Source organism: Pleurodeles waltl, chromosome 1_2 (assembly GCF_031143425.1).
Source record: "Pleurodeles waltl isolate 20211129_DDA chromosome 1_2, aPleWal1.hap1.20221129, whole genome shotgun sequence".
NCBI lineage: Eukaryota > Metazoa > Chordata > Amphibia > Caudata > Salamandridae > Pleurodeles > Pleurodeles waltl.
Window position 1 is genome coordinate 1,349,487,896 of NC_090437.1, and position 24,416 is coordinate 1,349,512,311.

At 47.5% G+C, this 24,416-nt stretch overlaps 1 protein-coding gene across 2 annotated transcripts in view; it reads left to right on the top strand.

The window, feature by feature from the left end:
* Positions 1–24,416, top strand: part of LOC138252733 (NACHT, LRR and PYD domains-containing protein 3-like) — a 451,062-nt gene that overhangs the window by 313,240 nt on the left and 113,406 nt on the right. For both annotated transcript variants that reach the window (XM_069205763.1, XM_069205764.1), the window contains one exon: positions 17,783–17,869. In XM_069205763.1, the coding sequence (XP_069061864.1) occupies positions 17,783–17,869 (87 nt within the window). The remainder of the gene's footprint in view (positions 1–17,782; positions 17,870–24,416) is intronic.

The following is a 24,416-nucleotide window of genomic DNA, read 5'->3' on the forward strand; positions in this document are numbered from 1 at the left end:
GCTGGACTGGCTTGTAGTGAGTACCTAGGGGTACTTACACCTTGCACCAGGCCCAGTTATCCCTTATTAGTGTATAGGGTGTATAGCAGCATAGGCTGATAGATAATGGTAGCTTAGCAGAGCAGCTTAGGCTGAACTAGGAGACGTGTGAAGCTACTACAGTACCACAAGTGTCACTTGCACAATATCATAAGAAAACACAATACACAGTTATACTAAAAATAAAGGTACTTTATTTTTATGACAATATGCCAAAGTATCTTAGAGTGTACCCTCAGTGAGAGGATAGCAAATATACACAAGTTAAATGTACACAATACCAAAAATATGCAGTATAGTCTTAGAAAACAGTGCAAACAATGTATAGTTACAATAGGATGCAATGGGGACACATAGGGATAGGGGCAACACAAACCATATACTCCAAAAGTGGAATGCGAACCACGAATGGACCCCAAACCTATGTGACCTTGTAGAGGGTCGCTGGGACTATTAGAAAATAGTGAGAGTTAGAAAATTAGCCCTCCCCAAGACCCTGAAAAGTGAGTGCAAAGTGCACTAAAGTTCCCCCAAAGACAAAGAAGTTGTGATAGAGGAATAATGCAGGAAAGACATAAACCAACAATGCAACAACTGCGGATTTCCAATCTAGGGTACCTGTGGAACAAGGGGACCAAGTCGAAAAGTCACAAGCAAGTTGGAGATGGGCATATGCCCAGGAAATGCCAGCTGTGGATGCAAAGAAGCTTCTACTGGACAGAAGAAGCTGAGGTTTCTGCAGGAACGAAAAGGGCTAGAGGCTTCCCCTTTGGTGGACGGATCCCTCTCGCCGTGGAGAGTCGTGCAAAAGTGTTTTCCTGCCGAAAGAACGCCAACAAGCCTTGCTAGCTGCAAATCGCGCGGTTAGCGTTTTTGGACGCTGCTGTGGCCCAGGAGGGACCAGGAGGTCGCAAATTGGACCAGGAGAGAGAGGGGACGTCGAGCAAGACAAGGAGCCCTCTCAGCAGCAGGTAGCACCCGGAGAAGTGCCAGAAACAGGCACTACGAGGATACGTGAAACGGTGCTCACCCGAAGTTACACAAAGGAGTCCCACATCGCCGTAGACCAACTTAGAAAGTCGTGTAATGCAGGTTAGAGTGCCGTGGACCCAGGCTTGGCTGTGCAAAAAGGATTTCCGCCGGAAGTGCACAGGGGCTGGAGTAGCTGCAAAAGTCGCGGTTCCCAGCAATGCAGTCTAGCGAGGTGAGGCAAGGACTTACCTCCACCAAACTTGGACTGAAGAGTCACGGGACTGTGGGGGTCACTTGGACAGAGTTGCTGGATTCGAGGGACCTCGCTCGTCGTGCTGAGAGGAGACCCAAGGGACCGGTAATGCAGCTTTTTGGTGCCTGCGGTTGCAGGGGGAAGATTCCGTCGACCCACGGGAGATTTCTTCGGAGCTTCTAGTGCAGAGAGGAGGCAGACTACCCCCACAGCATGCACCACCAGGAAAACAGTTGAGAAGGCGGCAGGATCAGCGTTACAGAGTTGCAGTAGTCGTCTTTGCTACTTTGTTGCAGTGTTGCAGGCTTCCAGCGCGGTCAGCAGTCGATTCCTTGGCAGAAGGTGAAGAGAGAGATGCAGAGGAACTCTGATGAGCTCTTGCATTCGTTATCTAAAGTTTCCCCAGAGACAGAGACCCTAAATAGCCAGAAAAGAGGGTTTGGCTACTTAGGAGAGAGGATAGGCTACTAACACCTGAAGGAGCCTATCAGAAGGAGTCTCTGACGTCACCTGGTGGCACTGGCCACTCAGAGCAGTCCAGTGTGCCAGCAGCACCTCTGTTTCCAAGATGGCAGAGGTCTGGAGCACACTGGAGGAGCTCTGGACACCTCCCAGGGGAGGTGCAGGTCAGGGGAGTGGTCACTCCCCTTTCCTTTGTCCAGTTTCACGCCAGAGCAGGGCTAAGGGGTCCCCTGAACGGGTGTAGACTGGCTTATGCAGAATTGGGCACATCTGTGCCCAAGAAAGCATTTCCAGAGGCTGGGGGAGGCTACTCCTCCCCTGCCTTCACACCATTTTCCAAAGGGAGAGGGTGTAACACCCTCTCTCAGAGGAAGTCCTTTGTTCTGCCATCCTGGGACAAGCCTGGCTTGACCCCAGGGGGGCAGAAACCTGTCTGAGGGGTTGGCAGCAGCAGCAGCTGCAGTGAAACCCCAGAAAAGGCAGTTTGGCAGTACCAGGGTCTGTGCTACAGACCACTGGGATCATGGAATTGTGCCAACAATGCCAGGATGGCATAGAGGGGGCAATTCCATGATCTTAGACATGTTACATGGCCATATTCGGAGTTACCATTGTGAAGCTACGTATAGGTAGTGACATATATGTAGTGCACGCATGTAATGGTGTCCCCGCACTCACAAAGTTCAGGGAATTGGCCCTGAACAATGTGGGGGCACCTTGGCTAGTGGCAGGGTGCCCTCACACTAAGTAACTTTGCACCTAACCTTTACCAGGTAAAGGTTAGACATATAGGTGACTTATAAGTTACTTAAGTGCAGTGTAAAATGGCTGTGAAATAACGTGGACATTATTTCACTCAGGCTGCAGTGGCAGGCCTGTGTAAGAATTGTCAGAGCTCCCTATGGGTGGCAAAAGAAATGCTGCAGCCCATAGGGATCTCCTGGAACCCCAATACCCTGGGTACCTCAGTACCATATACTAGGGAATTATAAGGGTGTTCCAGTAAGCCAATGTAAATTGGTAAAATTGGTCACTAGCCTGTTAGTGACAATTTGAAAGAAATGAGAGAGCATAACCACTGAGGTTCTGATTAGCAGAGCCTCAGTGAGACAGTTAGTCACTACACAGGTAACACATTCAGGCACACTTATGAGCACTGGGGCCCTGGAGAACAGGGTCCCAGTGACACATACAACTAAAACAACATATATACAGTGAAAAATGGGGGTTTCTGGCACTTCTCCGGGAGCTACCTGCTGCTGAGAGGGCTCCTTGTCTTCCTTGACGTCCCCTCTCTCTCCTGACTCAATTTGCGACATCCTGGTCCCTCCTGGGCCATAGCAGCATCCAAAAACGCTTACCGCATGATTTGCAGCTAGCAAGGCTTGTTGGTGATCTTTCGGCGGGAAAACACTTCTGCACGACTCTCCACGGCGTGAGGGATCCGTCCTCCAAAGGTGAAGTCTCGAGCCCTTGTCGTTCCTGTAGAAACCTAAGCTTCTACTGTCCAGTAGCAGCTTCTTTGCACCCACAGCTGGCATTTCCTGGGCATCTGCCCATCTCCGACTTGCTTGTGACTTTTTGACTTGGTCCCCTTGTTCCACAGGTACCCTAGATTGGAAATCCATCGTTGTTGCATTGTTGGTTTGTGTCTTTCCTGCATTATTCCCCTATCACGACTTCTTTGTCCTTTGGGGAACTTTAGTGCACTTTGCACTCACTTTTCAGGGTCTTGGGGTGGGCTATTTTTCTAACCCTCACTATTTTCTAATAGTCCCAGCGACCCTCTACAAGGTCACATAGGTTTGGGGTCCATTTGTGGTTCGCATTCCACTTTTGGAGTATATGGTTTGTGTTGCCCCTATCCCTATGTGTCCCCATTGCATCCTATTGTAACTATACATTGTTTGCACTGTTTCTAAGACTATACTGCATATTTTTGGTATTGTGTACATATAACTTGTGTATATTTGCTATCCTCTCACTGAGGGTACACTCTAAGATACTTTGGCATATTGTCATAAAAATAAAGTACCTTTATTTTTAGTATAACTGTGTATTGTGTTTTCTTATGATATTGTGCAAGTGACATTAGTGGTACTGTAGGAGCTTCACACGTCTCCTAGTTCAGCCTAAGCTGCTCTGCTAAGCTACCATTATCTATCAGCCTATGCTGCTAGACACCCTATACACTAATAAGGGATAACTGGGCCTGGTGCAAGGTGCAAGTACCCCTTGGTACTCACTACAAGCCAGTCCAGCCTCCTACAATAAGCTGCTAGACACTCTATACACTAATAAGGGATACCTGGGCCTGGTGCAAGGTGTAAGTACCCCTTGGTACTCACTACAAGCCAGTCCAGCCTCCTACATTGGTTGTGCAGCGGTGGGATAAGTACTTTGCAACTACTTACCACTTTTGTCACTGTACTTTTCATAAGAGAAAAATATACAAAACAAGTTCAGTGTATGTACAGCTAACCAAAAAGTTTTGCATTCCCTCTTTTCACTCTTTTCTAAGTGCTGAAAAGTACCTCTAAACTTTCTAAAAGTTCTTAAAAAGTTTTAAAAGTTTTTTTCTGTCTTTCTAAAAGTTCTGAAAAACTTTTTCTCTCTTTTTCTATCACTTAAACACTGTCTAAAATGTCTGGCACAGGCCAAACTGTTGATCTGTCCAAACTTGCTTATGATAACCTTAGCTGGAAAGAGGCAAGGAGTCTCTGCATAGATAGAGGTTTAAGTGTATGTAAGAATCCTTCTTTGGAATTATTGGTTAACATGCTTAAAGAACAAGATAAGGCCAGAAGGGCCCCATCTGTTGAAAAAGTAGCTAATGGTTCCCAATCTGATCCAGGGACTCTCCTAGAAAAAGATTCAGGAAAGAAACTTCCTAGCCTGCCCATTACTAGACAGCCTAGCATAGTTGGTACTGATGTAGAGTCACACCATACAGATAGTGTTGTCTCACATCATAGCAAGAGCATTCATTCTCACCACAGTAGAAGTGATGTTTCTGTTAACCAAGCTGTTAGGATGCCTTCTGTAAGGGATAGGTCTCCTTCTGTTTATTCTCACAATACCTCTGTTTCAAGGCATGTCCCTCCCACCCACCCTGATGACAGATTGTTAGAAAGGGAGCTCAATAGATTGAGAGTGGAATAAACCAGACTGAAGCTCAAGAAGCAACAGCTGGATTTGGATAGACAGTGCTTAGAAGTGGAGAGAGAAAGACAGAAATTGGGTTTAGAAACCCATGGTGGCAGCAGCAGTATTCCCCATAGTAATCCTGCAAAAGAGCATGATTCCAGGAATCTGCACAAGATAGTTCCCCCTTATAAGGAGGGGGATGACATTAACAAGTGGTTTGCTGCACTTGAGAGGGCCTGCGTTGTACAGGACGTCCCTCAAAGGCAGTGGGCTGCTATCCTATGGCTATCATTTAGTGGAAAGGGTAGGGATAGGCTCCTTACTGTGAAAGAAAGTGATGCCAATAATTTTACAGTTCTTAAGAATGCACTCCTGGATGGTTATGGCTTAACCACTGAACAGTACAGGATGAAGTTCAGAGAGACCAAAAAGGAGTCTTCACAAGACTGGGTTGATTTTATTGACCATTCAGTGAAGGCCTTGGAGGGGTGGTTACATGGCAGTAAAGGTACTGATTATGAAAGCCTGTATAACTTGATCCTGAGAGAGCATATTCTTAATAATTGTGTGTTAATAATTGTGTGTCTGATTTGTTGCACCAGTACTTGGTGGACTCTGATCTGACCTCTCCCCAAGAATTGGGAAAGAAGGCAGTCAAATGGGTCAGAACAAGGGTGAACAGAAAAGTTCATACAGGGGGTGACAAAGATGGCAATAAGAAGAAAGATGGTGAAAAGTCTCAAGATAAGCATGGGGATAAGGGTAAAACCAAAGATCCTTCTTCAAATCTTAAACACTCTTCAGAGGGTGGGGATAAAACAAATTCTTCCTCTTCTTCTCAACCCACACACATTAAAAAGCCTTGGTGCTTTGTGTGTAAAAACAGAGGCCATAGGCCAGGGGATAAGTCCTGTCCAGGTAAACCCCCTGAGCCTACCACCACTAATACATCAAGCTCTAGTGCCCCTAGCAGTAGTGGTACTAGTGGTGGGACTTCTGGCATCAGTCAAGCAAAGGGTGTAGTTGGGTTCACTTATGGGTCCATCATAGAAACTGGGGTAGTCAGTCCCAAGACAGTTTCTGTCACACCTAGTGGCATTGGCCTTGCCACACTGGCTGCTTGTCCCCTTACAATGAATAAGTACAGGCAGACAGTTTCAATAAATGGTGGTGAGGCCTTGGCCTACAGGGACACTGGTGCCAGTATCACTTTGGTGACTGAAAACCTAGTGCATCCTGAACAACACATCATTGGACAACAGTATAAGATTATTGATGTCCATAACTCCACTAAGTTTCTTCCCTTAGCTATAATTCAGTTTAGTTGGGGTGGAGTTACTGGCCCTAAGCAGGTGGTAGTATCACCTAGCTTACCTGTAGACTGTCTCTTAGGTAATGACCTAGAGGCCTCAGGTTGGGCTGATGTAGATTTTTATGCCCATGCAGCCATGCTGGGCATCCCAGAGGAATTGTTCCCTCTCATTTCTACTGAAATGAAAAAGCAAAGGAGAGAAGGCCTGAAAACTCAGGATCCCTCTCCAATAACAGGTAGAAAGGGTATCACAGTATCCCCTAACCACCCTACCATTCAGGATACCATTCATGTGGTGGAAGAAACCTCTCCTGGGGTGGCACCTGTTCCAAGGGAATCATCAGTTGGCAAAACTGTACTCCCTGAGGTGGAAGTACCTCTCTGTGGGTTAACTAACATTGGTGAGAAAAATAGCACCATTTTAGTTAACATGGAGCATCCCTCCAACCCTCCCAGAGAAACTTTAGTCCAGAAACCCTGCACTACCTCACAACACTTAGGACAGCATCCCTGCCCTAGTGTGGAGCTCATAGGACAGCATCCCTGCCCTGCTCCAAATAAAGAGAAACAGCATCCCTGTTCTCTCTTCCAGCCATATGGACAAAGTTTTTGCCCAGCTATGGCTTTACTGAGACAGCATCCCTCAGTGGATAATTACTCTAAACTAAAACGTACTGATAGAAACTCTGAAAATACATCTTCACATTGTTGCTTAGCTAAAAAACTTCAAACAGGGTGGTTTACATCCCCACAGGGAAGTAACCATATAGTGGATGATAAAGGGAGTAACCAGTCTATTGCAGAGCTACTCTCTACTTATCACCACTTAGACAATAAAGTCTCAACTGGCCAAGGTTAGCCTTATTGTCCTTCGTTTGGGGGGGTTGTGTGAGAAAGTAGCCTTTTTCTAGCCTTGTTACCCCCACTGTTGGCCTGTTTGTGAGTGTATGTCAGGGTGTTTTCACTGTCTCATTGGGATCCTGCTAGCCAGGGCCCAGTGCTCATAGTGAAAACCATATGTTTTCAGTATGTTTTTTATGTGTCACTGGGACCCTGCTAGTCAGGACCCCAGTGCTCATAAGGTTGTGGCCTATATGTATGTGTTCCCTGTGTGGTGCCTAACTGTCTCACTGAGGCTCTGCTAACCAGAACCTGAGTGGTTATGCTCTCTCTGTACAAATTGTCACTAACAGGCTAGTGACCAATTTCACCAATTTACATTGGCATACTGCAACACCCTTATAATCCCCTAGTATATGGTACTGAGGTACCCAGGGTATTGGGGTTCCAGGAGATCCCTATGGGCTCCAGCATTTCTTTTACCACCCATAGGGAGCTCTGACAATTCTTACACAGGCCTGCCACTGCAGCCTGAGTGAAATAATGCACACATTATTTCACAGCCATTTTCACTGCACTTAAGTAACTTATAAGTCACCTATATGTCTAACCTTTACCTGGTAAAGGTTAGGTGCCATGTTACTTAGTGTGTGGGCACCCTGCACTAACCAAGGTGCCCCCACATTGTTCAGGGCAAATTCCCCGGACTTTGTGAGTGCGGGGACACCATTACACGCGTGCACTACACATAGGTCAATACCTATGTGTTGCTTCACAATGGTAACTCCGAATATGGCCATGTAACATGTCTAAGATCATGGAATTGCCCCCTCTATGCCATCCTGGCATTGTTGGCACAATCCCATGATCCCACGGGTCTGTAGCATAGACCCTGGTACTGCCAAACTGCCTTTTCAGGGGTTTCACTGCAGCTGCTGCTGCTGCCAACCCCTCAGACAGGTTTCTGCCCTCCTGGGGTCCAGCCAGGCTTGGCCCAGGATGGCAGAACAAAGGACTTCCTCAGAGAGAGGGTGTTACACACTCTCCCTTTGGAAAAAGGTGTTAAGGCAGGGGAGGAGTAGCCTCCCCCAGCCTCTGGAAATGCTTTCATGGGCACAGATGGTGCCCATTTCTGCATAAGCCAGTCTACACCAGTTCAGGGACCCCTCGGCCCTGCTCTGGCGCGAAACTGGACAAAGGAAAGGGGAGTGACCACTCCCCTGACCTGCACCTCCCCTGGGAGGTGCCCAGAGCTCCTCCAGTGTGCTCCAGACCTCTGCCATCTTGGAAACAGAGGTGCTGCTGGCACACTGGACTGCTCTGAGTGGCCAGGGCCAGCAGGTGACGTCAGAGACTCCTTCTGATAGGCTCCTTCAGGTGTTGCTAGCCTATCCTCTCTCCTAAGTAGGCAAACCCTCTTTTCTGGCTATTTAGGGTCTCCGCTTTGGGGAATTCGTTAGATAACGAATGCAAGAGCTCATCAGAGTTCCTCTGCATCTCTCTCTTCACCTTCTGCCACGGAATCGACTGCTGACCGCGCTGGAAGCCTGCAAAACCACAACAAAGTAGCAAAGACGACTACTGCAACTCTGTAACGCTGATCCTGCCGCCTTCTCGACTGTTTTCCTGGTGGTGCATGCTGTGGGGGTAGTCTGCCTCCTCTCTGCACTAGAAGCTCCAAAGAAATCTCCCGTGGGTCGATGGAATCTTCCTCCTGCAACCGCAGGCACCAAAAGACTGCATCACCGGTCCTCTGGGTCTCCTCTCAGCATGACGAGCGAGGTCCCTTGAACTCAGCATCTCCGTCCAAGTGACTCCCACAGTCCAGTGACTCTTCAGTCCAAGTTTGGTGGAGGTAAGTCCTTGCCTCCCCACGCTAGACTGCATTGCTGGGTACTGCGTGATTTGCAGCTGCTCCGGCTCCTGTGCACTCTTCCAGGATTTCCCTTGTGCACAGCCAAGCCTGGGTCCCGACACTCTAACCTGCAATGCACGACCTCCTGAGTTGTCCTCCGGCGTCGTGGGACCTTCCTTTGTGACTTCGGGTGAGCTCGGTTCACTCCACTTTGTAGTACCTGTTCCGGCAGTTCTGCGGGTGCTGCTTGCTTCTGAGTGGGCTCTTTGTCTTGCTGGACGCCCCCTCTGTCTCCTCACACAATTGGCGACATCCTGGTCCCTCCTGGGCCACAGCAGCATTCAAAAACCCTAACCGCGACCCTTGCAGCTAGCAAGGCTTGTTTGCGGTCTTTCTGCACGGAAACACCTCTGCAAGCTTCTTCACGACGTGTGACATCCGTCCTCCAAAGGGAAAGTTCCTAGTCCTCTTCGTTCTTGCAGAATCCACAGCTTCTACCATCCAGTGGCAACTTCTTTGCACCCACAGCTGGCATTTCCTGGGCATCTGCCCACTCCCGACTTGATCGTGACTTTTGGACTTGGTCCCCTTGTTCCACAGGTACTCTTGTCTGGAAATCCATCGTTGTTGCATTGCTGGTATTGGTCTTCCTTGCAGAATTCCCCTATCACGACTTCTGTGCTCTCTGGGGAACTTAGGTGCACTTTGCACCCACTTTTCAGGGTCTTGGGGTGGGATATTTTTCTAACGCTCACTGTTTTCTTACAGTCCCAGCGACCCTCTACAAGGTCACATAGGTTTGGGGTCCATTTGTGGTTCACATTCCACTTCTAGAGTATATGGTTTGTGTTGCCCCTGTACCTATGTGCTCTCATTTCGACCTATTGTGACTATACATTGCTTGCACTGTTTTCTATTGCTATTACTGCATATTTTTGGTATTGTGTACCTATATCTTGTGTATATTTGCTATCCTCATACTGAGGGTACTCACTGAGATACTTTGGCATATTGTCATAAAAATAAAGTACCTTTATTTTTAGTATATCTGTGTATTGTGTTTTCTTATGATATTGTGCATATGGCGCCAGTGGTATAGTAGGAGCTTTACACGTCTCCTAGTTCAGCCTAAGCTGCTCTGCTAAGCTACCATTATCTATCAGCCTAAGCTGCTAGACACCCTATACACTAATAAGTGATGCCTGGGCCTGGTGCAGAGTGTAAGTACCTCTTGGTACCACTACAAACCAGGCCAGCCTCCTACACCCGGGCATGGGGTATTAAGGGTAAGCCCCTGAGGGCAGCAGCACTTATTGTGCCACCCTCTAAGGCCATGCATCCAGATGCACCCAGCACTGAGATTGCAGGCTGACTGCACTGGGGCAAACCTAAAACACAAAATCGACATGGCACACCCCCTGTGGACCCTGTACACCACACACTGCATTTACTATGGTTAAGACACCCCACTGGCAGACCTTACAGCACTAAGGCAGGTTGCACCATACTATATGTGAGGGCATAATTGCATGAGCAATATGCCCCCACGGTGTCCTTGCCAAACCTGGGACATAGTGAGTGAACAGAGCAGCCATTTTAATATATGTGCTGGACACTTGTCAATACGAGTTTTCCAGCTACATAATGGCTACTCTAAACCCAGGGTTGCTTGGTATCAAACAACTCAGAATAATAAATCCAAACTGGTACCAGTACTGGAGTTATCATAAAACATACCCAGGGGTAACCTTAGAGGTGGCCCCTGAAAAAGCTAACTATCCTGACATGGTTGCTGACTGGTTCCAGCGAGCCTGCCACATCCAGACAGCCAATATACAAACCTTGGGGGAGAGCCCTGTCTCTCTGGTTTGTGAAGCAAAGCCCTTCCTGGGTGGAGGAGCTAACACCCCCTCCCTCAGGAATGTGCACTGCCCTGGCAGTGAGCTTCAAAGGGCTACCACCCTTGAAACTCGACCCCCAGGCCTGCTGCTAGCAGCAGATGGCCTCCCCCTTTGCAAACCCCCACTTTTGGAGGGAGCAAAGGCGGGAAACCACATAAAGGGTAAAGGGAGTGGTCTCACCTGGCATGCACTACCCCTAAGGTGTTACCTGCGAGGTGGACCCTCTTGGATGGAGGAAAATAGCCAAAAACGTTTAGGGAAGTGACCCTTCCCAAAGGAAGTGGTCACTATAGTGGGTTTAGCCACCCTAAGGTAAGTATCATATTGGAAACTACCAGGTTACCCCTAAAATGTTTTAGTTAGTGGGCATTCCTAGACCAAGAAATCAGATTCGAAGGGACCAAGCACCCAGGGAACTGTGAACCTGCTGCATCAAGAAAAGGTGCCAAACACTGCCTGCTGCACCAAGGACCCAAATGTCACCGCTGTGGAGGAGCTGGACACTAGACTGACCCAAAGAAACCCAGTGGACCTCCAGGCTTCACAAATTGCCCAAAATCTCTCTTCTGAGCAGAGGCACCACTCTGCAACAAACTAAGAACCAACAAGAAGTTGACGGTCACTTTCCTGACCGGCCGAAATCTCCCAAATCGGAAGTCACAGTCTGATGACCGCCAGGACTATCCCCACAAGTGTGCCATGTTTGGTGGCAATGCGCCCTCCAGTGGCCGAGTTATGCCAATACCCTGAGTACTGGTCAGTGGACATCAGGAACCAAGAAAAAAGAGCTCCCCCTGAGCTGAAACTGGACAAGAATGAAGCCGCAGTCGAGGGACTTCAGGAACACTCTGGACCTCCTGCCAGAGTACCTCCGTAGCTCTGCAAGCGACCATGACCTGCATCTGAACCAGAGAGGCATCTTCGTGCACAGCCCTTGGAGCAACAACTCGCCCTGCACCCAGCCACACTGCACCCTCCAACAAGGAACCAGCTGTGCCCCAACGGACCCTCGCCCCTTGCAACCTCGACACCACAAGGAGACCCCAAGGCACTACCTTTAAACCTGCCCCTGCAAGTGGTCCCTCGCAGTGACCCTGCACGAGCTCCAAGAGTCTTTCCAATGCTACTCCCGCCAGAACCTGGAGCCACCTGAACTTCTCCTGTGGGCACAGCGTGCCCTCTGGCAACTGCGACCACCCTGCCAAAGCTGAACTTGGTAAAGCAACTGTATGATTTTATATGCATTTTTTACAGGTGCCTTCCATTGATTCCTAAGGTGCGTAATTACGCACAGAAAGGCTGCATTTATTAAAACTTGAAAAATGTGTATCTTCAAAAGTACTTAACCAATTTTAATAATCTTGGTCTTAAAAATTATATAAAAATCTGAAGGATTTTTATAAATTTGTCTTGAGTTATTCCTTTGAGTGTGTGAGTCACGATTGATACTGTGAGTACAACAAATGCTTTGCACTTCTCCAAGATTAGCCTAACTGCTCGGCCAAGCTACCTAAAAAATTAGAGCATTAGGTGGTCTCGTTTTTGCCTCTAGAAACCAATGTGTGGTTACCTGGAACCCTGCACAGTGTGCCTAGTTTTGCATACTATATAGATAGCCAGTCTCCTACGTCAGCTTGTGACTTTCCTAGTACAAATGCATTACTCCCCTGAAAACGCGGAAGTTCTCAGAAGAAAGATTCAGAAGGGAGAACTTTAGTCAACAGGTTTGAGTGTTCGCTGGTTCAAGATATTTCAATAGGTTCCCTTTCATGAAAGATTTAATTGGTTGGACATCTCCCATCTGCCTTCTCTTTGAAATGGAGAAAAAAAAAACTCACTTCTCAAACTGATTCGAATTAGCGAACCACTCCACAAAGACCAGAATGATGGAAAACAGTGAACAGCCTCTGCAGAGAAGACAAAGAACTCAGCACCTCATTTACAACATTTTGGCACAGGAAAGTGCTGCAAGTCTTCTTGCAGCATCACCCTGCGTCAAAACAAAAGGGCAGGAATATGCTACATCTACAAGATACGGTGCATTCCCGTCCTTTACCCTTGCACTGACTCACAAATTGCTGCCAAAAGCCAATGCAGGCCCCCTTGCACCATGGTACAAGGGTGCCTGCGTTTTGGGATGATTGCCTTGTGCAGGAAGGTACACCTTCCTGCACAAAAATAATCTTGAGAGGCATTAGCAGCCCACATAGAAAATGCAGCGCACATAGAAAAAGGAAAAACTGGGAGGAATAAAGATATTTCTCCCTGTTGTGCCACCCTTAGACTACCCTGCGGGTGGCATAGCCTTTTGATGCATTCCCAGGTTTACAAAACCTTGTAAATCTGGGAATGTGTATATATCCATGGGTGGTGTGTGGGAACACCCACGGGAACACCCATGGAGTGCCTGTTTGACGCAAAGTACGGCAATGCAGCAACTTGCGCTTTGTTGCCTTACTCTATAGCTGCAAGTCTACGGAAAGCCACGCAAAGTGGCTTTGCGTGGCCTTGTAGATGTGGGCCTGCAGCCTTTGCAGCCGGTGCGTCACAAAACGTGACGCACAGGTAGCACAATCCACTTGTGAATAAACCTCTCAATAGACAGTGGGGAGGGAGAGAGGAGAGAAGAGAAGAGCTTGAAAGCGGAGGGGGTCAGGTGTGATAATGCGCAGAGAGCGATCCTCGCCAGTGATGACTCAAATGTCTACTGAGAAGCAACGCTTGGTAGGGCTCCAGAAACGTCTCCAGGTTATGAGGACTCTTCCGGATTGTTGAGGTTGGATCAACAGACTTTACAACTAGAAATGATCAGAGTCCTTAGAACCACAGATCACAGAGAAAGGGTCAAGGGCTGACGGAGGAGAACATGGGAAATAGTTTATCCACATCATGTTTGAAGCAGCTCACAGAAGTGATGCTAAAGTGCAACGGATCCACACTTACTGTAGGGTAAGAACTGAGATTATAACGGTTCTAATAGTTAATGTGGAGATTTTTCTTTGGTGGTTAAGTTGTGTAAAGGGTTGGGGTGGTATATCCTGGCAGATATAATGTGATAGTCTGAGCCTGGTGAGAGGCCTCGCCGGAGAAGGAAGATTCTGTATCTGGCTCAGGAGAAGGGGAACAGTAGCTACAGACCCTTTGAATTATTAATGTAAACATGGTTCTATCCTTAAATGTGAAGCCCACAAAATGTATGTCCACAGAACTCAGAATCACTGGGAAAACTTTAAAATCACTGGGTGAAGCCATTACTACAATTATCTTAAAACCAGGCAAATGTTCTAGTTCTTGTCCAGAATAGAGGTCAGTAGCCCTCCTCAACAAAGGGGTGAAATTATACATTACAATTCTAACAAATTAAGATGAAGATAATCTCACAGCTCTGGTGCACCTACCTCTGTCCTGATTTTTTTTTTTAAAGACAGACATATGACAGCAGAGGATGGAGAGTCTGTCTGGCTGAAAAGGTGTAGGAAAGCGTCTTGGTGATTTTGGCATCTCTAGGTGTAAAAAAGGCCTTTGACCGGGTGGACTGATCCATTTTGAAAAAGACCTTATAAAACGTTTGCCAGCACACTGGTATTGCTAAACTAACAACATCCTACAGTCATGATAACCCTAAATTGATGGGGGTCTTTGCAGGGTCACGCGACAAGGGTGCCCTATCTCCTGACCGTGACATTGCAGCCACATGACGTAAGAGGCACAAAGCTAGGCTTAGAAGAACAGTAACGTACCCTCTACGTACTTGATAATATTTTGGCCAATGCTTCGCTTCACACATCTGTTGACACAATGCGACAAATGTGGGACAAGCTGGAATATAAATGAAGCTCCAAAAAGTAGGTATGGCACATTCTTTCTCTTTTTGACACAAGGCTGCGCACCAACTTTGGTACAACTTCTCCTAGTTTTAGAATTGTAAATGTGGTCCCTTATGTCTGGAATATATGTCACACTGACGTAGGGTGACCAGGCACCCCAGACTTGCTGGAACAGTCCCAGTTTTTCACCAGCTGTCCCGGCAGATTTTGGTAAATGTAGCAGTTTTTTTAGAGGGTCGACAAAACGGTGAGAGGTGCATTTTTATGTTTTCAAAAGCTGGGGTAGCGACCAGCTGTTAGAAGAAAGTAAATTAATTGGCAGGCATAGTACTGGCTTTAAATATTGCATTTTATTTATGTTCAAATTTATGAGGGCCTAGCGCCATTCCAACGCCACATTAGCATAATTTTTTTTACGCTAATGTGGCGTTGGAAGGCCAAAAACACTGCACCATATCTACAAAGTGGCGCAATGCGTGCATTGCACCACTTTGTAACTCCTTGCGCCACATTGTGCCTGCGTCAGGCATAATGTATGTGGGCGCATTCCAGGCACTAGGGGGGGCTGAAAAAATGGTGTCATTTTCATCTGCATTTTTAACACCTGGTAAGAGCAGGTGTTAAAAAGAGGCTCCCAATGTTTTCAAAGGGCCTCTGGGTGCTTTGCAGGAGTAGCATAAAAATTATGATGCTAGTCACCCTGACTACCGCCATGGTGGCCATACTTTAAATACAGCACACATATGGAGGCGTAGGAGGGGTGCTAACGGGCGCAAGAAAAGAGGTTCTGCACTAGGTGCAGCGCCACTTTTCATAATCTGCCCCTTAGTGCCTCTTCTGGAATTCTAAGCTGATGAGGGCTGTCATTCTGTGCACTCAGTTGAACTAAAATTGTCGTCCTTTTGGCTTTAAAATTGTGGTCACCCTATACTGACAAGATCAGAACTCAACCCACAGTGATCTCATATGAATCCCTGGAAAAGATATCGGAGTAAAAAAATCCCATCTAATGAATCAGAAGTGCTTAGCGCCTTGAGAACCTCACGGGTGAGTAGTGCGCTTTACAAATGATTGATTGATTGATTGATACGAGAGATCCATAAAAGCTGTACCTATAGGAAGTATGATATATGTTGTATGATTGGTACTTCCCGCCCTTTATACTACCCATATGCCACCCTGGAGTACTAGAGAGGGTTTGGCAGACTCTACTGCTTACCTGGTAAGATTAGACAAAAATAAGTATTTTGGAGAAAGAGATTCTGGGGGCACGAAAAGAAATCTAGAGCTGCATCACTATATGTGACCCCAGAGTGATGGTGTTAGGACTTCAACCCACAAGCTATACCCAGAGGTTGTAAAGGAATCTCAATACCGATCGATACTTGATGTGAAAGTACTTAGGGGCGGAGAAATTAGCAATAGAGTCACTTTCGATAGAAAATGAGCAATTGTCATTAACTTGGCATGGAGGACAGTGGTAGCCTCAAGAGGTTAGCAATGCCATAGGTGACACCTAGCATTGGAAGGATTTTGGGTACCACTGCACGTGCATGTGTTATAGGCTCTCCTAGCTTTGCACGCTTTCTAGGGGAAGAGCACTGGAAGGCTGCGTTGGATGTACATGGTGGACATTCACATTAGACGTACACAGTGGACGTACACATTGCACTTCAAGTATGGACTCTGACGATACCAAGGGCCTATTTCTAACTCTGTCTGCATCGCTCCTGCACCACGCAATGTGGCGCAGGAGCAGCACAAACCATAAGTGAGGTGCATGAAGTTGCACAAGGCCTCCTTGTGTAGCCCCGCATGGCTTCATAAATCTCGAGTAATGTAATGCAGCGCAAATCGCATCGCGGCAGGTGTTCCCATGCAGCATCCAAGGATTTTGATGCATTCCCATATTTACAAGAACTTGTAGCTCTGGGAATGCGTCAAAATGATACGCCTCCCTGGGAGTGGCGTACCAATGAGAAATGTGTTTATGTTTCCTCATTGTTTCCTCAATGTGTGCTGCAGAATGCAGCACACATAGAAGGAGGAAAAAGCCTCTCAAGATTGTTTTTGTGCAGGGAGGTGCCTCTTCCTGTGCAAAAACAATCCTGCATGCAACCACAGGCATCTTTACACCATGGTGCAAGGGTGCCAGCATTGGCGCTACGCTGCCAAAAGGGCACCAGCGCAGTGGCAAAGAACAGGAATCTACTGTATGCCATAGATACGGCACATTCCTGCCATTTCCCTGGGATGCAGGGCAGTGCAGCAAGATGACCAATAAATATGGGCCCACAGTTATAGGCTAGGCCACAAGGCTGTGGTTATCTTAATTTTGCTAATGCTGAACTTTGGGAAACGTGGAATACCTTCTTCAGGAGAGAAGAAGGGGTCCTGTTGAGTTTTTAGTTCCTCTTTATAGTTCATTTATTTCTTTGAAGTGGGACCATAACTCCTACAATTGTACTGTACGATAGAGCAACATATTAATAGTAGGGTACCAGACTTTGTCACTTTATTGGAAAATTGGAAAAACTATTAAAAGTAAACTTGCACTCTGTATATTTCCTCTCTATGAAACAGATCTTCCTTTCTGTATTTTTCCTGTGTGAAACAGCTCATCCTGTCTGTAATATTCCTGTGTGAAACAGCAAATCCTCCCTGTATTTTTCCTGTGTGAAACAGTTCATCCTTTCTGTAGTATTTGTGTTTGACACAGCTCATCCGCTCTGTATTTTACTTGTGCGAAACAGCACATCCTCGCTGTAGTTTTCCTGTGAGAAACAGCTCATCCTCTCTGTATGTTTCCTGTGTTAAACAACTCATTCTCTCTGTAGTTTTCCTGTCTATGAAATAGCTCATCCTCTCTATAGTTTTCCTGTGTGAAACAGCTTATCCTCTCTGTATTTTTCCTGTGTGACACCGCTCATCCTCCCTGTCGTTTTTCTGTGCTCGTCCTATTATTGTTTTGTGAGTGTGTTTATGAGCTCTTCTCTAAGTGTGTACTATATGTATTAAATCGCTGGTCTCTCTGTGGGACCTTTCCTGTGTGCATTCACTGCCCTGCTTAGTGTAGTCTGTCCCTGTGATTTTTCTCTGTACATTGTGACTGCACAGTATATAAACAGATGCAGCTTGACTTGTAAGATTTTATCATTTTCTCTCCTTCGATAGTCTGAGCAAGAACAGACTGGGGGATGCAGGGGCCCTGCAGCTTGCAGAGGGACTGAGGAGCCCAGAGTGTAAACTCAGAAAACTGGGGTAAGTTGTGACTTTTGGCTAGGGCCTGTAGCTGTCACAGTGGTAAGGTTTATCAGAAACTTGTTTTTATTGGGGTTGTTGATAAACATGTGTAGGAGGCTGGACTGGCTTGTAGTGAGTACCAAGGGGTACTTGCACCTTGCACCAGGCCCAGTTATCCCTTATTAGTGTATAGGGTGTCTAGCAGCTTAGGCTGATAGATAATGGTAGCTTAGCAGAGCAGCTTAGGCTGAACTAGGAGACGTGTGAAGCTACTACAGTACCACCTAGTGTCATATGCACAATATCATAAGAAAACACAATACACAGTTATACTAAAAATAAAGGTACTTTATTTTTATGACAATATGCCAAAGTATCTTAGAGTGTACCCTCAGTGAGAGGATAGGAAATATACACAAGATATATATACACAATAGCAAAAATATGCAGTATAGTCTTAGAAAACAGTGCAAACAATGTATAGTTACAATAGGATGCAATGGGGAAACATAGGGATAGGGGCAACACAAACCATATACTCCAAAAGTGGAATGCGAACCACGAATGGACCCCAAACCTATGTGACCTTGTAGAGGGTCGCTGGGACTATTAGAAAATAGTGAGAGTTAGAAAAATAACCCTCCCCAAGACCCTGAAAAGTGAGTGCAAAGTGCACTAAAGTTCCCCTAAGGACAAAGAAGTCGTGTTAGAGGAATAATGCAGGAAAGACACAAACCAACAATGCAACAACTGTGGATTTCCAATCTAGGGTACCAGTGGAACAAGGGGACCAAGTCCAAAAGTCACAAGCAAGTCGGAGATGGGCAGATGCCCAGGAAATGCCAGCTGCGGGTGCAAAGAAGCTTCTACTGGACAGAAGAAGCTGAGGTTTCTGCAGGAACGAAAAGGGCTAGAGACTTCCCCTTTGGTGGACGCATCCCTCTCGCCGTGGAGAGTCGTGCAGAAGTGTTTTCCCGCCGAAAGAATGCCAACAAGCCTTGCTAGCTGCAAATCGTGCGGTTAGCGTTTTTGGACGCTGCTGTGGCCCTGGAGGGACCAGGAGGTCGCAAATTGGACCAGCAGAGAGAGGGAACGTCGAGCAAGACAAGGAGCCCTCTCTGAAGCAGGTAGCACCCGGAGAAGTGCCAGAAACAGGCACTACGAGGATGCGTGAAACGGTGCTCGCCGAAGTTGCACAAAGGAGTCCCACGTCGCCGGAGACGAAACTTAGAAAGTCGTGCAATGCAGGTTAGAGTGCCGTGGACCAAGGCTTGGCTGTGCACAAAGGATTTCCGCCGGAAGTGCACAGGGGCCGGAGTAGCTGCAAAAGTCGCGGTTCCCAGCAATGCAGCCCAGCGAGGTGAGGCAAGGACTTACCTCCACCAAACTTGGACTGAAGAGTCACTGGACTGTGGGGGTCACTTGGACAGAGTCGCTGGATTCGAGGGACCTCGCTCGTCGTGCTGAGAGGAGACCCAAGGGACCGGTAATGCAGCTTTTTGGTGCCTGCGGTTGCAGGGGGAAGATTCCGTCGACCCACGGGAGATTTCTTCGGAGCTTCTGGTGCAGAGAGGAGGCAGACTACCCCCACAGCATGCACAAGCAGGAAAACAGTCGAGAAGGCGGCAGGATCAGCGTTACAGAGTTGCAGTAGTCGTCTTTGCTACTATGTTGCAGGTTTGCAGGCTTCCAGCGCGGTCAGCAGTCGATTCCTTGGCAGAAGGTGAAGAGAGAGATGCAGAGGAACTCGGATGAGCTCTTGCATTCGTTATCTAAAGTTTCCCCAGAGACAGAGACCCTAAATAGCCAGAAAAGAGGGTTTGGCTACCTAGGAGAGAGGATAGGCTACTAACACCTGAAGGAGCCTATCAGCAGGAGTCTCTGACGTCACCTGGTGGCACTGGCCACTCAGAGCAGTCCAGTGTGCCAGCAGCACCTCTGTTTCCAAGATGGCAGAGGTCTGGAGCACACTGGAGGAGCTCTGGACACCTCCCAGGGGAGGTGCAGGTCAGGGGAGTGGTCACTCCCCTTTCCTTTGTCCAGTTTCGCACCAGAGCAGGGCTAAGGGGTCCCCTGAACCGGTGTAGACTGGCTTATGCAGAATTGGGCACATCTGTGCCCAACAAAGCATTTCCAGAGGCTGGGGGAGGCTACTCCTCCCCTGCCTTCACACCATTTTCCAAAGGGAGAGGGTGTAACACCCTCTCTCAGAGGAAGTCCTTTGTTCTGCCATCCTGGGCCAGGCCTGGCTGGACCCCAGGAGGGCAGATGCCTGTCTGAGGGGTTGGCAGCAGCAGCAGCTGCAGTGAAACCCCAGGAAGGGCAGTTTGGCAGTACCAGGGTCTGTGCTACAGACCACTGGGATCATGGGATTGTGCCAACTACTTAAGTTACTTAAGTGCAGTGTCCTATATGTATGTGTCACTGGGACCCTGTTCACCAGGGCCCCAGTGCTCATAAGTGTGCCTGAATGTGTTACCTGTGTAGTGACTAACTGTCTCACTGAGGCTCTGCTAATCAGAACCTCAGTGGTTATGCTCTCTCATTTCTTTCTAAATTGTCACTAACAGGCTAGTGACCAATTTTACCAATTCACATTGGCTTACTGGAACACCCTTATAATTCCCTAGTATATGGCACTAAGGTACCCAGGGTATTGGGGTTCCAGGAGATCCCTATGGGCTGCAGCATTTCTTTTGCCACCCATAGGAAGCCCTGACAATTCTTACACAGGCCTGCCACTGCAGCCTGAGTGAAATAACGTCCACGTTATTTCACAGCCATTTTACACTGCACTTAAGTAACTTATAAGTCACCTATATGTCTAACCTTTACCTGGTAAAGGTTAGGTGCAAAGTTACTTAGTGTGAGGGCACCCTGGCACTAGCCAAGGTGCCCCCACATTGTTCAGAGCCAATTCCCTGAACTTTGTGAGTGCGGGGACACCATTACCCGCGTGCAGTACATATAGGTCAATACCTATATGTAGCTTCACAATGGTAACTCCGAATATGGCCATGTAACATGTCTAAGATAATGGAATTGCCCCCTCTATGCCATCCTGGCATTGTTGGCACAATTCGATGATCCCAGTGGTCTGTAGCACAGACCCTGGTACTGCCAAACTGCCTTTCCTGGGGTTTCACTGCAGCTGCTGCTGCTGCCAACCCCTCAGACAGGTTTCTGCCCCCCCGGGGTCAAGCCAGGCTTGTCCCAGGATGGCAGAACCAAGGACTTCCTCTGAGAGAGGGTGTTACACCCTCTCCCTTTGGAAAACGGTGTGAAGGCAGGGGAGGGGTAGCCTCCCCCAGCCTCTGGAAATGCTTTCTTGGGCACAGATGTGCCCAATTCTGCATAAGCCAGTCTACACCGGTTCAGGGACCCCTTAGCCCTGCTCTGGCGCGAAACTGGACAAAGGAAAGGGGAGTGACCACTCCCCTGACCTGCACCTCCCCTGGGAGGTGTCCAGAGCTCCTCCAGTGTGCTCCAGACCTCTGCCATCTTGGAAACAGAGGTGCTGCTGGCACACTGGACTGCTCTGAGTGGCCAGTGCCACCAGGTGACGTCAGAGACTCCTTCTGATAGGCTCCTTCAGGTGTTAGTAGCCTATCCTCTCTCCTAGGTAGCCAAACCCTCTTTTCTGGCTATTTAGGGTCTCTGTCTCTGGGGAAACTTTAGATAACGAATGCAAGAGCTCATCAGAGTTCCTCTGCATCTCTCTCTTCACCTTCTGCCAAGGAATCGACTGCTGACCGCGCTGGAAGCCTGCAACACTGCAACAAAGTAGCAAAGACGACTACTGCAACTCTGTAACGCTGATCCTGCCGCCTTCTCGACTGTTTTCCTGGTGGTGCATGCTGTGGGGGTAGTCTGCCTCCTCTCTGCACTAGAAGCTCCGAAGAAATCTCCCGTAGGTCGACGGAATCTTCCCCCTGCAACCGCAGGCACCAAAAAGCTGCATTACCGGTCCCTTGGGTCTCCTCTCAGCACGACGAGCGAGGTCCCTTGAATCCAGCAACTGTGTCCAAGTGACTCCCACATTCCAGTGACTCTTCAGTCCAAGTTTGGTGGAGGTAAGTCCTTGCCTCCCCACGCCAGACTGCATTGTTGGTAACCGCGACTTTTGCAACTTCTCCGGCCCCTGTGCACTTCCGGCAGAAATCCTTTGTGCACAGCCAAGCCTGGGTCCACGGCACTCTAACCTGCATTGCACGACTTTCTAAGTTGGTCTCCGGCGACGTGGGACTCCTTTGTGTAACTTCGGGTGAGCACCGTTTCACACATCCTCGTAGTGCCTGTTTCTGGCACTTCTCCGGGTGCTACCTGCTGCTGAGAGGGCTCCTTGTCTTGCTCGACGTCCCCTCTACCTCCTGGTCCAATTTGCGACCTCCTGGTCCCTCCTGGGCCACAGCAGCATCCAAAAACGCTAACTGCACGATTTGCAGCTAGCAAGGCTTGTTGGCATTCTTTCGGCGGGAAAACGCTTCTGCACGACTCTCCACGGCGAGAGGGATCCGTCCGCCAAAGGGGAAGTCGCTAGCCCTTTTCGTTCCTGCAGAAACCTCAGCTTCTTCTGTCCAGTAGAAGCTTATTTGCATCCACAGCTGGCATTTCCTGGGCATATGCCCATCTCCGACTTGCTTGTGACTTTTGGACTTGGTCCCCTTGTTCCACAGGTACCCTAGATTGGAAATCCATAGTTGTTGCATTGTTGGTTTGTGTCTTTCCTGCATTATTCCTCTATCACGACTTCTTTGTCTTTGGGGGCACTTCAGTGCACTTTGCACTCACTTTTCAGGGTCTTGGGGAGGGCTAATTTTCTAACTCTCACTATTTTCTAATAGTCCCAGCGACCCTCTACAAGGTCACATAGGTTTGTGGTCCATTCGTGGTTCGCATTCCACTTTTGGAGTATATGGTTTGTGTTGCCCCTATCCCTATGTGTCCCCATTGCATCCTATTGTAACTATACATTGTTTGCACTGTTTTCTAAGACTATACTGCATATTTTTGGTATTGTGTACATATATCTTGTGTATATTTCCTATCCTCTCACTGAGGGTACACTCTGAGATACTTTGGCATATTGTCATAAAAATAAAGTACCTTTATTTTTAGTATAACTGTGTATTGTGTTTTCTTATGATATTGTGCAAGTGACACTAGTGGTACTGTAGGAGCTTCACTCGTCTCCTAGTTCAGCCTAAGCTGCTCTGCTAAGCTACCATTATCTATCAGCCTATGCTGCTAGACACCCTATACACTAATAAGGGATAACTGGGCCTGGTGCAAGGTGCAAGTACCCCTTGGTACTCACTACAAGCCAGTCCAGCCTCCTACATTGGTTGTGCAGCGGTGGGATAAGTGCTTTGAGACTACTTACCACTCTTGTCATTGTACTTTTCATAAGAGAAAAATATACAAAACAAGTTCAGTGTATATACACATAGCTAAAAAGTTTTGCATTTCCTCTTTTCACTCTTTTCTAAAGTGCTGAAAAGTACTTCTAAACTTTCAAAAAGTTCTTAAAAGTTTAAAAAGTTTTTTTCTGTCTTTCTAAAAAGTTCTGAAAACTTTTTTCTCTTTTTCTATCACTTTAACTCTCTCTAAAAATGTCTGGCACAGGCCAAAATGCTGATCTGTCCAAACTTGCATATGATCACCTTAGCTGGAAAGGAGCAAGGAGTCTCTGCATAGAGAGAGGTTTGAGTGTAGGGAAGAATCCTTCCTTGGAACTGTTAATTAACATGCTTAGAGAACAGGATAAGGCCATAAGTGCCCCATCTGTTGAAAAAGTAGCTAATGGTTCTCAATCTGATCCAGGGACTCCCCCAGGGAAAGGTTCAGGAAAGAAACTTCTTAGCCTGCCCATTACTAGACAGTCTAGCATAGTTGGTACTGAGGTGGAGTCACATCATACAGATGATGTGCTCTCACATTACACTGTCAGCCAAGCTGTTAGGGTGGCCTCTGTAAGGGACAGGTCTCCTTCTGTTCATTCCCATCACACCTCTGTATCTAGAAATGTCCCTCCCACCAGCCCTGAAGACAGATTGTTAGAAAGGGAACTCAATAAGTTGAGGGTGGAACAAACCAGACTGAAGCTTAAAAAGCAACAGCTGGATTTGGATAGACAGTCTTTAGAAATAGAGAGGGAAAGACAGAAATTGGGTTTTGAAACCCATGGTGGCAGCAGCAGTATTCCCCATAGTCATCCTGTAAAAGAGCATGATTCCAGGAATCTGCACAAGATAGTCCCCCCTTATAAGGAGGGGGATTACATTAACAAGTGGTTTGCTGCACTTGAGAGGGCCTGTGTTGTACAGGATGTCCCTCAATGGGCAGTGGGCTGCTATCCTATGGCTATCATTTAGTGGAAAAGGTAGGGATAGGCTCCTTACTGTGAAAGAAAGTGATGCCAATAATTTCCAAGTTCTTAAGAATGCACTCCTGGATGGTTATGGCTTAACCACTGAACAATACAGGATAAAGTTCAGAGAGACCAAAAAGGAGTCTTCACAAGACTGGGTTGATTTCATTGACCATTCAGTGAAGGCCTTGGAGG